Source organism: Equus quagga, chromosome 11, assembly GCF_021613505.1.
Source record: "Equus quagga isolate Etosha38 chromosome 11, UCLA_HA_Equagga_1.0, whole genome shotgun sequence".
In the NCBI taxonomy this organism is placed as follows: domain Eukaryota; kingdom Metazoa; phylum Chordata; class Mammalia; order Perissodactyla; family Equidae; genus Equus; species Equus quagga.
Genome location: NC_060277.1, coordinates 78,912,982 through 78,925,666, shown reverse-complemented (window position 1 = coordinate 78,925,666; position 12,685 = coordinate 78,912,982). Strand labels below are relative to the sequence as shown.

The 12,685-nt window shown below is 40.9% G+C and overlaps 1 protein-coding gene across 5 annotated transcripts in view; it reads left to right on the top strand.

Moving 5' to 3' along the window:
• RFFL (ring finger and FYVE like domain containing E3 ubiquitin protein ligase) overlaps positions 1 to 12,685 on the top strand; it is a 71,745-nt gene that overhangs the window by 21,835 nt on the left and 37,225 nt on the right. Inside the window, exon 1 of one of the 5 annotated variants that reach the window (XM_046675369.1) lies at positions 3,948 to 4,087. The exons of the other annotated variants lie outside the window; for them this stretch is intronic. Coding sequence (XP_046531325.1) covers positions 3,991 to 4,087 — 97 coding nt within the window. The 5' untranslated portion in view covers positions 3,948 to 3,990. Of the gene's footprint in view, positions 1 to 3,947; positions 4,088 to 12,685 lie in introns of those variants that run through there. 5 annotated transcript variants of the gene reach the window in all.

Genomic DNA, 12,685 nt, shown 5'->3' with positions numbered 1-12,685 from the left:
AAGTTGGCATTCGGGTACTCTGAAGACATATGAGCTATATAGCATCCCGTGGTTTGAATTTCCGGGCAGAACTGCCTCATCAGGAAGTCAAAAGCTTCTCCTTTCAAGCCATGCCTTTGGGGAGGTTTTCTCCTTTGTTTTATTTGACTATTCTGTTGAGTCAAGTGAACTTTAATTTTCACAGCCATAAAAATTCCATTAAGCCCCTTGTACTGCATCCCAGGTGTGAAAACGTCTCAGTATAACACCACTATAGGTGACAGCTAAAATCCTTAAGAGTAGTTAGGATAATTGTCTCTGGAGGCTTGAAGAAAATAATGGTCCAATCGACAAAATAAATACAGTTCAATTGTTATTTTCTTGGCGGTTCTTGTGGGTGAGGGGACTGATGTCTAAGGCTGCTCAGTGAGGCGAGTGTTGAGTCTGGTGGTCTCTGAAAAGAAACTTCATTTTACTGTGAACAGTGCTTAGGAAGCATAGTTGTGACCTGTCTCAAAACAGGATCCAGGGCCTGTCTGCGTCGAACCGCTTGGGAGAGGGAGGTGCTTATTAAAAATTCCGACTCGGGGCCTCCCTGTGCTTCTGCTAATTCAGTGTCTGGAACTGGGACGAGAAGTGATCATTTTCAATAAGCACCCCTGTTGATTCTTAGCCCTAGCGTTGATTCTCAAGTATCCTAAAATTTACTTCATTTTTCATCTTTACTTTCCGTCATTTATTAGATGATAGATGTTTGCTTGACAATCCTATTGTCTTTTTGAAGAGGAGGTACTCTAGTTTTAAAAAAAAAGGTTATAAGATCAGAACACCGAAGATTAGAATTTGGCAATGTCCCTAATTCTTAACAAAGTGAGACTGCTGCTGGTTTCTGAAAGTTTGGGTTTATCAATTCACTGTCTTCTCAATCAGAAAAAGGATGTGGACATAAGTAAGATAAATTTTGTTAAGAAGAAGAAATGTAGGGGCCAGCCCTGTGACCAAGTGGTTAAGTTTGTGCTCTCCGCTTCCACGGCCCAGGGTTTCGCCAGTTCCATTCGGACATGGCACCGCTTGGTAAGCCATGCTGAGGTGGCATCCCACATGCCACAACTAGAAGGACCCACGACTGAAAACAAACTATGTACCGGGGGGCTTTGGGTAGAAAAAGGAAAAAAAAAAAATAAAAAATCTTTAAGAAGAAGAAATGTGCAGTATGGTTTAGGATGTTGGGAATGGGAAAGTAGTGAAAGGGAGGTGTTGAGAGGAACAAGTGAGGAGGAAAACGTTAAAGTAGTTCATAAACGGTAAAAAAATTTTAAACTTTAACCAAATTTTAAATTACCAAGTGATATTGCAATATAAGCTTCTTGTTAGAAAAATCTCAAATACTGATAAAGCTAAAAATATTTCCTTGATCTGCTCCCATTGCAATTCCCCTCCTGGCATGTGTGTCCTTCCATATCTTTGTGTATGTGTTTGGTAATCTTCTATGAATTTGGAAGACTATAAGAATCCTGAGAAAGGAATATTTTTATTTCTCTTTTGACACCTGCTTACTGTTTATAATGGTGAGATCTGTTGCAGGGAGAAAAAAAACCAAATGTGCGCTATAAATGGCATTACATATTTTTGTTTAAAAAGTAAAACAAGGGGTATGAGTGCGTGCAAATTTCTTTTTCTTTTTTAAAGATTTTATTTTTCCGTTTTCTCCCAAAGCCCCCAGGTACATAGTTGTGTATTTTTAGTTGTGGGTCCTTCTAGTGGCATGTGGGATGCTGCCTCAGCTTGGCTTGATGAGGGCTTGCATGTCCACGCCCAGGATTCGAACGGCGAAACCCTGGGCCGCCAAAGCAGAGTGCATGAACTTAACCACTCAGCCACGGGGCCGGCCCCAAGTGTGTGCAAATTTCATACACACACACACACACACACACACATATTCAATATCTGTTGTGACCACCCATAAAAAATAAACCTGTATAACTGGGTGATGAATTACTTGTCTGAATTTTAGGATAATGCATTGAAAGAACTGAAGCTCAAAGCCACAATAATTTTTCTTATTTCTCTTATATTCTCATAATTTTCATATGACCTCATTAAACCTCAAGTGCCTGAAGCCATTAGTTCAGATTTAGCATCTTTTTAAAGCTCTAAACATATATAACTCAGGCTTTCTGGTCTAAAAGAGGGAACTAGGATGGAGTATAGTTAGGTTTTGGGGAAACTGATTGGAACTGTACAGAATCCCAAACAAGGAAATGATAAGCTGCCACAGCTCTCCTCACCTGCTAAATGGTGCTTTTCTTAGCAGAATTAGGAAGTTCTGATGCTTCTGGCCCTGACGTTGCTCTTTGTATAATTTACATTTACTTCCTGGGCACAGTACCGTCTGGATTTTCTCTTCCTTATTTTAAGTTTAGTATTACAGAATGAGCCAGAAGCTGCGAACAATACTGTGTTTTTTCCAAAAGAGGTTCCATGTTCCTTTATACTGTATGTGCCTTGAGAGGTGCTTTGTGTTAGAACGTTTGTGACTTATCATCAACTACAGAAATATTTTTTAAAGTGTGGTCCGTGAGATAATGGTTGGCAACTGCTGTAAAGATGCTTTTATCATTTGAAAAGGACTAATTAACACATACTGTAGGAAAACTTCTTTAAACACAGCCATGTTCTGAAAAGGAAAATGCTGAAGGGGAGGAAATAAAAGAGAGAACGTTTTACAAAACTTGATAAAAGCTCAGTGTGTCTATCCTACTGGAATAATGTAATTAAGGGAAATTAAATGAGTTGGATAAATAACTTTTAACTTAGCCCCTGGAAAAGGAATACAATTAAGTAGCATAGTTTTTTAAACCAAAATTCTGATGGTCTACATGTACATTTTAATTAACCTAATAATATTTATTGAATGACAAGCCAGGTTGGCAGCTATATCCAGAGTTGATGCCATGTGAGACCTACCTCGAAGGATGGACGAGGCTAGGAGTGGTAACTTCAAATGCCCATGCTAAGGAATCGCTGGAGAGTATGGGAAATTTTGAGCAGAGAACAGAAGGATCTGACATGAACTTTAATTTCTTTTTCATCAAATGAAAACACATAGAAAGCAAGGACTCAATCTTTAGTTTTTTTGTGTAGCACCAATGCCAATTCTAGCCTGTCAGGGCAAATTCAATACCAATTAATAGCTCTTGATGAGCCAGTCATTCTAGAATTGATTTTTTAATAAGCTGGCCAATAAATGAGAATCGACATACATTTAGGGATTTTTCTTTTAAAGGCAAATGTTAAGGCGGTTTTCACAGACTCCTATATTCCTTAAGCATCTGGTAGGTATGATGGATAATTTAGCTTTAGCAGAGAGAATGTGGCAGCTGATTAAACAAAAAAACCTGCAGTATGTCTGTCTTAATTAGAGAACTTAAGTTGTCTAAGGAAGTAGAGAGGTCAGAGAAGGCCTAGAGGGGAAAAAGAAGCGTGGGCCCGGTTAGAGCTGATAAAAATTTACTCTCATGATTTGACCAGCTAGCGATGACTGGGCGAGTTCCCAGGATCCTCTGACCCAGATGTTCTAATTTGTAAGTGCAAAATGATTTCTCTATCAGCCTCTTGGGGAAATCTTCAGAGCTGTGAACCTGCTACCTTGAGTAATCTTGTCCTGAGCCCTAGGCTGTTCTCAGATGAAATTTCAGAAAGTGACCACTGGAGCTTCCCAGGTAAGGGCTCCAGAGGCTGCCGAGTGACCAGCAGTAGGGGAATGAGGTTTACCTGCCCCAGTAATCAGCACTCGATTTTTAAAGAGCGGTGGGGTGCCTTTTCTTCCCAAGGTTGCAGTTGATTGCAGTCGGCTCCGGCTGAGTTGTTTGGGAAATAGGAGTTTTGCCCAGCGTGAGTCAGCACTGCCCTGGGTAAACTGCTTGCTCTGTTGCAATCTTGCTTACCAAAGATACGTCCCCAGGCGGCACCATTCACTTTGCCTGAAAGCCGCCGCTGTTGGTTCCTGAGATGATCTCATCTGAGCGTGGCTCCAAGGACCTCAGCAGCAGGAACAGGAGGCAGCTTGCTTTCTGCCGTGGCAATGTTTTGAAACAGGCAAAATCAGGTAACCCCAGACTGTTTTTCTCTTAGTTTTATTAGCTAAACTGAGCTGCAGGAGAAACTGGGAAAATCTCTAGTCTTCAGAAATGAGTCAAATCCTTATCAATTTGGGAATCTTAAAGTTAGTCCTTCAGCTCTTTGGAGGGGGTCTTGAAGGGAAAAGTTTCATTTCATTTGGGATCTGGATGTGGTTTTAGACCTATTTAGACCATTTATTATATAGACCTTAGAGAAGGCAAACACGTTAGGTTTACACTTTATCCATCTTTTGCTCTTATGTTTTCTGTTCTTTTTGTATCTTGTGAGAAGTAGTTTAGTCAAGCTAAACCATTGTTAAAGGAAGAGAGAGAGGCAAACATATGTGCTTATCTACCTAATAACTGTCAGTTTGGAATTGTAGAGAACACTGTCTTATGGGTGAGTTTCCATATTCCTTTCTGAGGTGTTATGAAGAGCCCCTCCTCATCCCTAATTCTGTTCAGGCTGCTGCCCTATTTCCCACCTGCTCTTCACCTCTTACTCTTCTAAATTTTCAGCCTCATCTCTAGGGAGTTTTCCCCCTCAACATTTACTTCTGCTCTTTACAATTACCCCCAAATGGTTCATGTTATCTTTCATCTCAGGCCTTTCCACAAACAAGACTTCTCTGAAATACCCTGCCCCAACTTTCCCTAGCCGCCTGGCTTGAGCCTAGAAGTCACTTCCTTGAGGTCTCTTCTTACTCACTAGGACTGGATGAGTACTCAGGAGAGCCTTGGGTTGACTCCAGTCTGTTTTGTTAGGATTATAGCCATGGTACTTGGCACATAGTAGGTTCTCATGGGTAGAATGAGGAAGAGCCTGTACGTTACTTCCTCAACTCTGATCCTCTTAGCAACTCTGTTATTTTAGCTTCTATCCCCATTACCCTACTCATCTTTTCCTGAAGATCACAAGTAAACCCCTTGTTACCAAAACTGATGTTCTGGTTTCAGCCTCCATCTTATTTAATCTCTGCCTAGCATTTGGCTTGAAGCACTCTTTATTGAACCATTTCTTTTTTCCCAGCAACCCTCTTCATTTGGCTTGGAGGCCACCTTGTCTCCTCTGAGTTTCTGGAGCATCCTTCCTTTATTCCCATTCTCTTTTGACTATCCCATAAATGTTAAGATGCCCCAAGGCATCTCACTCACGAGGTATCTTTTCACTCTTCCCCCACCTCCTTCCTCTAAGGATCTCAAATATGCCATAAATTTAGCTATCCTCAGTATGTCTTACCAGCCGAGCTGTCTCTCCCAAACTTCAGATCCTTGTTTCCGACTTGACAAATCTTGACAAACTTTGTCCAACTCGACAGACCTACCAGGGTGTTCAAAAGGCATCTTAAATTCAATGCATAACAACTCGTTATCTCCCCTACCCATATCTCTTATCTGATTTTATTGCTGTATGTTTGAACTCTGATAATTATGTCCACCAAATCTTCCTGTTCATTCTTTTTATGCCTCACATCCTCTAAATATGCTAAATCTGTGGTTGCTAAACCCTTTTGATTATAGTGGAGTAGTGTTTGATGTATGTCTTTTCTTCATTCCCACTGTATTGCCTTAATTTACCAGAGGTCAAAAACTAGACATTTTGTTTAATCTGCCCAGTGACTTAAAACTTTGTGCGTGAATACTTTAAGGCAGGGCCTGCACTCTTCAAAGATTACAGATACCACCGTTCCCCCAGATCTTACACACTAAAGATGTCACATTTTACTCGCTTTGTCTCCAGGAATTTGAGTTTGTAACTTCTGGTTCAGACCCTTATCAAATCTTGACCTGGCTTTTGCCACTCTACCATAGGTCGTTCTTGGCTCCTATTTCTTCATATTGTTGCTACAGTTACCTTCCTAAAGGCCAGATCTGACCTTTTCATTCTTGGGTTTGCAGGGTGCCATTTGTGCCCTGTTTCCTGCTTAGCTTGATAGGTAAAGTCCTTTACACTTTGACCCTGTCCTACCTCTTGCTGTAGCCCGTCTTAGCTCCCGCTCCTTTCTCCAGCGTTTCTCTCCTCTCCAAACCTCATTAAACTCATTTTTTCAGTCCCTGATTAAACCACTTCCTTTTAGGACTCTGTGCCTTTTCCTAGTGGCCTCCCCTTCTCTGCTGGCAAAGTACTCATCTCCTAGGAGGCTTAGTTCATATGTTAAACCTTCCCTGACTTCCTCAAGTAGAGTTATTTTTCCTTATTTGGACTTCCGCAGTCTATCTCTTCCACTAGACCACTGAGTTCCTTGACTGAACCTGGTCCCTGACCTAGAGCCTGGCACCTCCAGACAGTGGCTGAAGTGTGGGTCCCCAGGGTCAATCCACTAGTCCAGATGGCTTTATTAGTCTTGGCAGTATTAGAAAATTCATAAGCTCTCTTGTTAGATGGCATGTTTTTGGTTCCTATTTGATGAACTTAAGCCCGTGGTGCCTATTCTGTATATGTCTCCTGAAACCATTGGTAACCATTCAGAGTTAATTTGAAGATTTATAAGGCTTGCTAAAACCTAGTCCCACAATATCACCTAACATTTTTATAGTACTTTACAAAATTATTCTCTTGTGTCATTTTATTTGATACCTGCAATATCTTGTGTTGGGTAGGCTTTATTTTGCCTATATTACTGGTGATTATAAAGCTACTTCTGACATTGAAGCATACATTCAGGTAAGACTCAGAGGAAAAAAACATGTTTTTACACTGTGTTAAGCAGCTGGTTTGTCTCTTTGTAGTTAAATCTGTCCTATTGGGTTCTGTAGAATAGGTGCCTTTGCTCAATACACAAGTGCTAAAGATCTTGCCTTTTACAAGGCTATTTTATCTTCATGGTAGAAGGAGGAGGTACCCAGAGCCTGCCTAACCTTGTGGAAAGGCCTTGACCGTGGTTAGAGACCTTCACTGAAATTAATGGTGTGCCCACTTCAACCTCTGAAGCTTTTCTATTGTGCTTTAAATGTCTAGAATTTGTTAAAACCTACTGCAATAGTGGAGTGTCAACCCAGATTGATGAGTGAAGGGAGTCATCACAAAATGGAGCAAGCTGAGTGTTAAGAGTAGGAAAGGCTTCACAGTAATTCTAGTAAGTGATTAAGTTTGTAGGGTAATTCACAACTTTTGGGGTCCTAACATGCCGTAGTTGGGACTTTGTGGGATTTGATTATAGAAAGGTGAACCATGAGGGCTAGGAAATAATCTCTGTTAGATACTGGCATGTGGCATCCAATTTTGGTCCTGCCATACTTAAGAGAGGATAAAGATGATTAAAAAATTAAAAAGATAAGTCCTATCATAAGTTTAAAAAAAAAAATGGAAAGATTTTCTCCTGGAGAAGGAAAAGCTAAGAGATGGCTTGATTACTATCTTTGAGTACAAGCATAGTTTTTGCCAGGGGGATTTTGATTAATTGTTTTTCATGTACTTCAAAGATTTAGGAGGAAATGGACTTAAATTGAAGGAGGAGTAATTTTAATGAATATGAGGAACAGTTTCTTGATCATCAAAGTTGGGAAAGATTTGAATGACTGCTGAAAGAGAGTGTTGAATTTCTGACTGTTTCAGTTATCTATTCCTGTGTAAGAAATCACCTTAAAACTTTTAGTGGCTTCAAATGACAAACATTTTATTGTTCATGATTCTGTGGATTAGTAATTCAGGGAAGAGGGAGATGTTGCTTTGCTCCATGTGATATTGATTGGAGTAGAGGATCCAACATGACTTCACACACATCTCTGGGGCCTTGGTGCTAGCTATTGGCTGCAACATCTTGGTTCTCCTCCATGAGGTCCATCTGTCTCTTGGCCTCTCATCATTCATTAATCTAGATTGGGCTCCTTTTCATGATGGTTGGTTTCCAAGGGGCCATAATGGAAGCTACAGGGCCTCTTAAGGGCTAGGCCTGGGAGTCATACTTCATCGCATTTACCCCATTCTTTTGGTTAAGGTAAGTCACAAGTGTAGCCCACATCCAAGAAGAGGGGACATGGACTCCACCTCTTGAAGGGTTGAGTGTCAAAGTCGCACTGCAGAAGGGCATGCAGGATGGTTGGGATTATTGTGACCAATTTTGGAAACAATTTGCCATACTGACCTTAGAGATTTTTAGTGAAAGCATAATCAACTCCTGTTTATTGAGTAGGTAGTTTGGGCATTTGATTTACAAACTTGGCTGCATGTCAGAGTCATCTGGGAGCTTTTTACAAGCTTAGACTCCTCAGATACCAGACATGTGACTCAGTATCTCCTGGGGATATTGACACATAAGAGCCCTCTATGTCCTTTCTCTCAGGTAACTATCAATAGAAGGAGGATGGGATGGTGGACGGGAACGAGACAGATCCAGATAGGTGTAACATATAAGGCCAAATGGTAGGCACCTTAAGATCAGCCTGCTGGTCTTCTGCTTCTGGGACTTGGCTGAACCTCTGCCTGGCATGTCCTACCTTCAGTCTGCCTAGTGTAGGTTATATCTCATTCACTCAGCACCTCATCAGAAGAGTGTTTCTTGATACCTCACTTATTTTTTTCTCGTAGTTTCTAGCTCTTTTTCCTTCATAGCATTTATTTTGTTTATAATTAAATAGTTGTATGATTATTTGACAGATGTATAATAGACAAAAATATGCCTGCTTTGCTTTCCAGTATCTAACATAGTTCCTTCCTTATAAAAGGTATTCAGTAAGTATTTGTTGAATGAATAAGTGGTTGATTGAATGCATGAATGAATGAAGTGATATTTGAATTCAGTTTTAAAGAGTGATGAGAATTTTGGGCAGGTGGAGCAAATGAATGGGAAATTCATAGTTCTGAAGTGGAAAGTGTGGATTACATTGCTCATATAATCTCAGAAAATTGGAGGAACTGGTTTGGGAAAAGATGAAGGGTTTGGCTTTGAGCATACTTGGTATGCTGAATTTGAGGTCTGGTTATCTAGCAGGCATTTAGAAATGAGGTGCTGAGACTGAAGGGTGAGATTGATTCTCGATATTTAGATTTGGAGTCATCTGACTGAGGACTATGGAATCTATTCATTCAACAAATACTTACTGAGCTTCCACTGTGTGCCAGACAACTGCATTCTAGGGAAGGTGAGCTGAAGTCTGACTGGTAAGGAGCCAGCTATGGAGAGTGTTCCAGGCAGGAAAGGAGCCACAAGTATGCAGGCCTTGAGGCAGTAAATAATTTATTATTTTTGAGGAGCTGAAGGGGACCACGAAGGACCTAGAGTGAGGTGAATGGGGGTGGGGAGAGGTATAGTGTGAGGTAAAGTAGGAGAGGAAGGCAGGGCCCACATCACTCGGGGCCTTTGTGGGCCATATCGGGAGTCTAGGCTTTGCAGAAAAGCTTGGTGGGAAACCACTGAAGGCTTTAAAGCAGGAGAGTAACAAGCAGAGTGTGTTTTTTTAAAGCACAAGGTTACCCTGACTACTGTCTGGAGAATAGAGAGCGACAAAGATGGGGCTAGTAAGGAGATGTTTGCTCTAGCTCTTGAGAAAGATAATGGCATACAAGGCAGGGTATGGCAGTGACACAGCGAGAATAGGATATATTTAAAAAGTAGAGCCAAAATTCACTAGAGAAGGAAACTTAGAATGGTTAGTACAGAGCCCTAGGGGTGATTTAGGGAACAAAAGGAGGAGCCAGGGAAGGACAGAGAGGAAGACTGATGTTTGAGATCAAAGTGGAGTTAAGCTACTGCACTTTCAGTGGGAGCCGAAAGGGAAGGAGCCTGGGAGAGAGGCTGGAGGAAGGAAGTGGGTAGGCCATGGGGTTATGAGGTTGCAGGGAGGTCATGAAGGTGAGGATTAGACAGAAGCCATGCATTCAGCCATCAGGAGATCATTGGTGACCTTGGAGAAAGGGCCTTTAGTAGAGTGGAGCGGAGCTAAGGAATAAGTGTGTGACACAGAAGTGAAGCAAAGTATCAGCTACTCTAGTGGGGAAGTTGGGAATTGAAGAGAAAGGGAGACGGAGCAGAGAGCTCACTTTGTGCAGACTTGCACAGAGAAGAGTGTGTGTGGAGGCAGGCTTTTTAAAACTGTAATGGACCAATACTTACTGAGCATCTGCTCTATGCCAGTCACTGTACTAGGAGCTGTAACAAGTCTATTATATTTATCTTTGTCTTTAAACAGTTGGCCTAATAGAGTAGTGACCTCCAAAATGAATTTCCAAATTCTAGGGGCATATGAATCCTTCTTTTGGGGTATGGGAAGGAAATATTAGAAAAGTTTTTCTATGTTTTTAACTTACCCTTTGAAATTTCTTTTAGATAGTGTTATGTTTTAGATAGAACATAGTATATTTGTGTAGTAGTACTTGTCTAATTTGCTGTTAAATATAGATGTAGATTGCTAAACTTTTTTTTTTACTTATCAAAAATGGTAGACTTACTGGTCTAGTGAATAAAGGGGAGTTTTTGAAATGGAGAGAAAAGAAGAAGCACAGAGAAGGATGGGAAATCAACATGCCAAGTAGTCTGCACATTGTTTTAAATCTCTTAAGAACTCCTTGAAGTTATTTTCCCCATTTTACAGACAAGAAACTGAAGACTGAAGAATTTAACTTACCTGAGGTTACACAGCTGGTTAAGTGGTAGAACTGGAATTTGAAACCAGGTCTGTTTTAATTGAAAGCCTTATCACCTCACTTATTCTTCCCCCTCTTCATCTGCTTAATACTTTTTCATATTTTTGCATTTAATTCTCACAGTGATTCTATAAGGAACGTATTAATATACCCGTTTTGCAGTTGAGGGATCTGCGGCACAGATGAAACGTTAGTGCCTGGTCACATACCTAGTGTGTGGCACCAGCTGGACTCCTGCTTCCAGTGTTCTTTCCACTGTGCCACCATTGCCTCCCAGAATAGGTGGACAGAACTCAGTTGAATTGTTTCGGTGAAGTAGGTGAGGAGGTTTTGGTTATTCAACGAAGAAGGAGTAGAAGAGAGAATGGGGGTTGGAAGATGACTTAGACAAACTCGAAGACAGTGTTAGTTCCCGTTTTTTGAACACTGTGGTGTTAAGGGTTTGCATTAATTACCTCATTAGTTCCCATTTTTTGAACTCTGTGGTGCTAAGGGTTTGCATTAATTACCTCATTTAGATACTCCATTTTACAGATGTGGAAAATGAAGTTTACGGACATTCAGCACCTTGACTGAGGTCACACAGGAAGACGATGAGTTGCGTCTGACTCCAGGCCCCGTATCTTAAACCCTGCACAACACTGCTCTTTGGAGTCACAGTGGAGACATCAACTAGATATGAATAAAAGATTTCCCAGCCCAGTGTTGGCTTGATCTCAGTCGTGTGAATTTGTTGGGAACCCAGTGAATAAAAGTCTTCTGACTTTTCTTTAATACTTGGTAGCTCAGATGTGGAGAGATTGGGGAGCGGAGAAGAGAGGGGAGGAAAAGTGCAGAACAAGAGTTCAATAAATCAGAAGAGGGCTTCAGGGTGCAGGAATGGCAGATTGCAATGGATTGTGCTGTTAAAAAAAGTTGTGTTTGAAATTCATTCTTACAGTAAATATCATGCTTCTGTGTGATGCAAGGTATGCTGGGATATGGAGGAAAGAATGCAAAGATGGATAAGATGGGATCTTTGACCTCTAGAAGGTTAGAGAGGAAGATATAGTGCTTCATCATAGTGCATAATTGAAGGGTATGTGAGAGATGAAGGTGGAGGACAAGTATGAGAAAGTGTTATCCAAATTGGCTTGTAGATTGAGGGTAGCATTAGGTAGGGCTGGACTGGTGGGTGACATCTAGCTTCTCAGGAAGACCCCTCAGGGTTTAGGTCACTATGATTTAGGTCTGGTTCTCAGGTAACAAAATGTATTTTGTTTTGTAGCTGGAAAAGATCATTCTTATGGAGACAGGATTTTATTCAGACTTGAGTGACTGTGCTCAGAATGGAATGCCAATTTATTATTTGAGTGAAGGATGATTCCTTTTTGGTTAACAGGATTCTGGATTTTGCTAGGATATTGCTTTTCAATACCAAGAAAACTGAGAAATGAAATTTAATAATATCGTGCTTGCTCGGTGAGCATGGAATAATATGATAGCATACTTTGTGGGGGAGAATACAGTTACCAAAAAGCTAAGATTATTGATTGCTTACTATATGCTAGGTTTTATACTAAGTGCTTTGCATACAGTAGGACATTCAGTTCTCCCAATGGTCCTCCTGCAAAGTAGGCACAATTATCCTCAATTTACAAATGAGGAAACCAAGGCTCTTTCCAGGCTAGTAAGAGCCTGAGCTGAGATTGGAACCAAGTCCCTCTGACTCTAAGACCCCAGACCCCAGCTGCTATTATATGCTGTTTCCTTTAAGCTTCATAAAAGAGCCTTGTCCTCCTGCAGAAAAGATGGTGTATCACCTGGTTCCAATATTTCTCTGCCTTGAGTGATTCTGGAATCAAAATGGCTCCCTCTATTTTTCTAGATTTTTCTAAGTCTCTTTGTTGACCATACTTGGATGTGGTCACATTCTTTGTTTAAATATATTAATGCCATCATCCAAGCCTTTCCGTCCTCCTTTCTTCTTACTTTGGTTTGGAAGACATCGTATCTCTTTGGA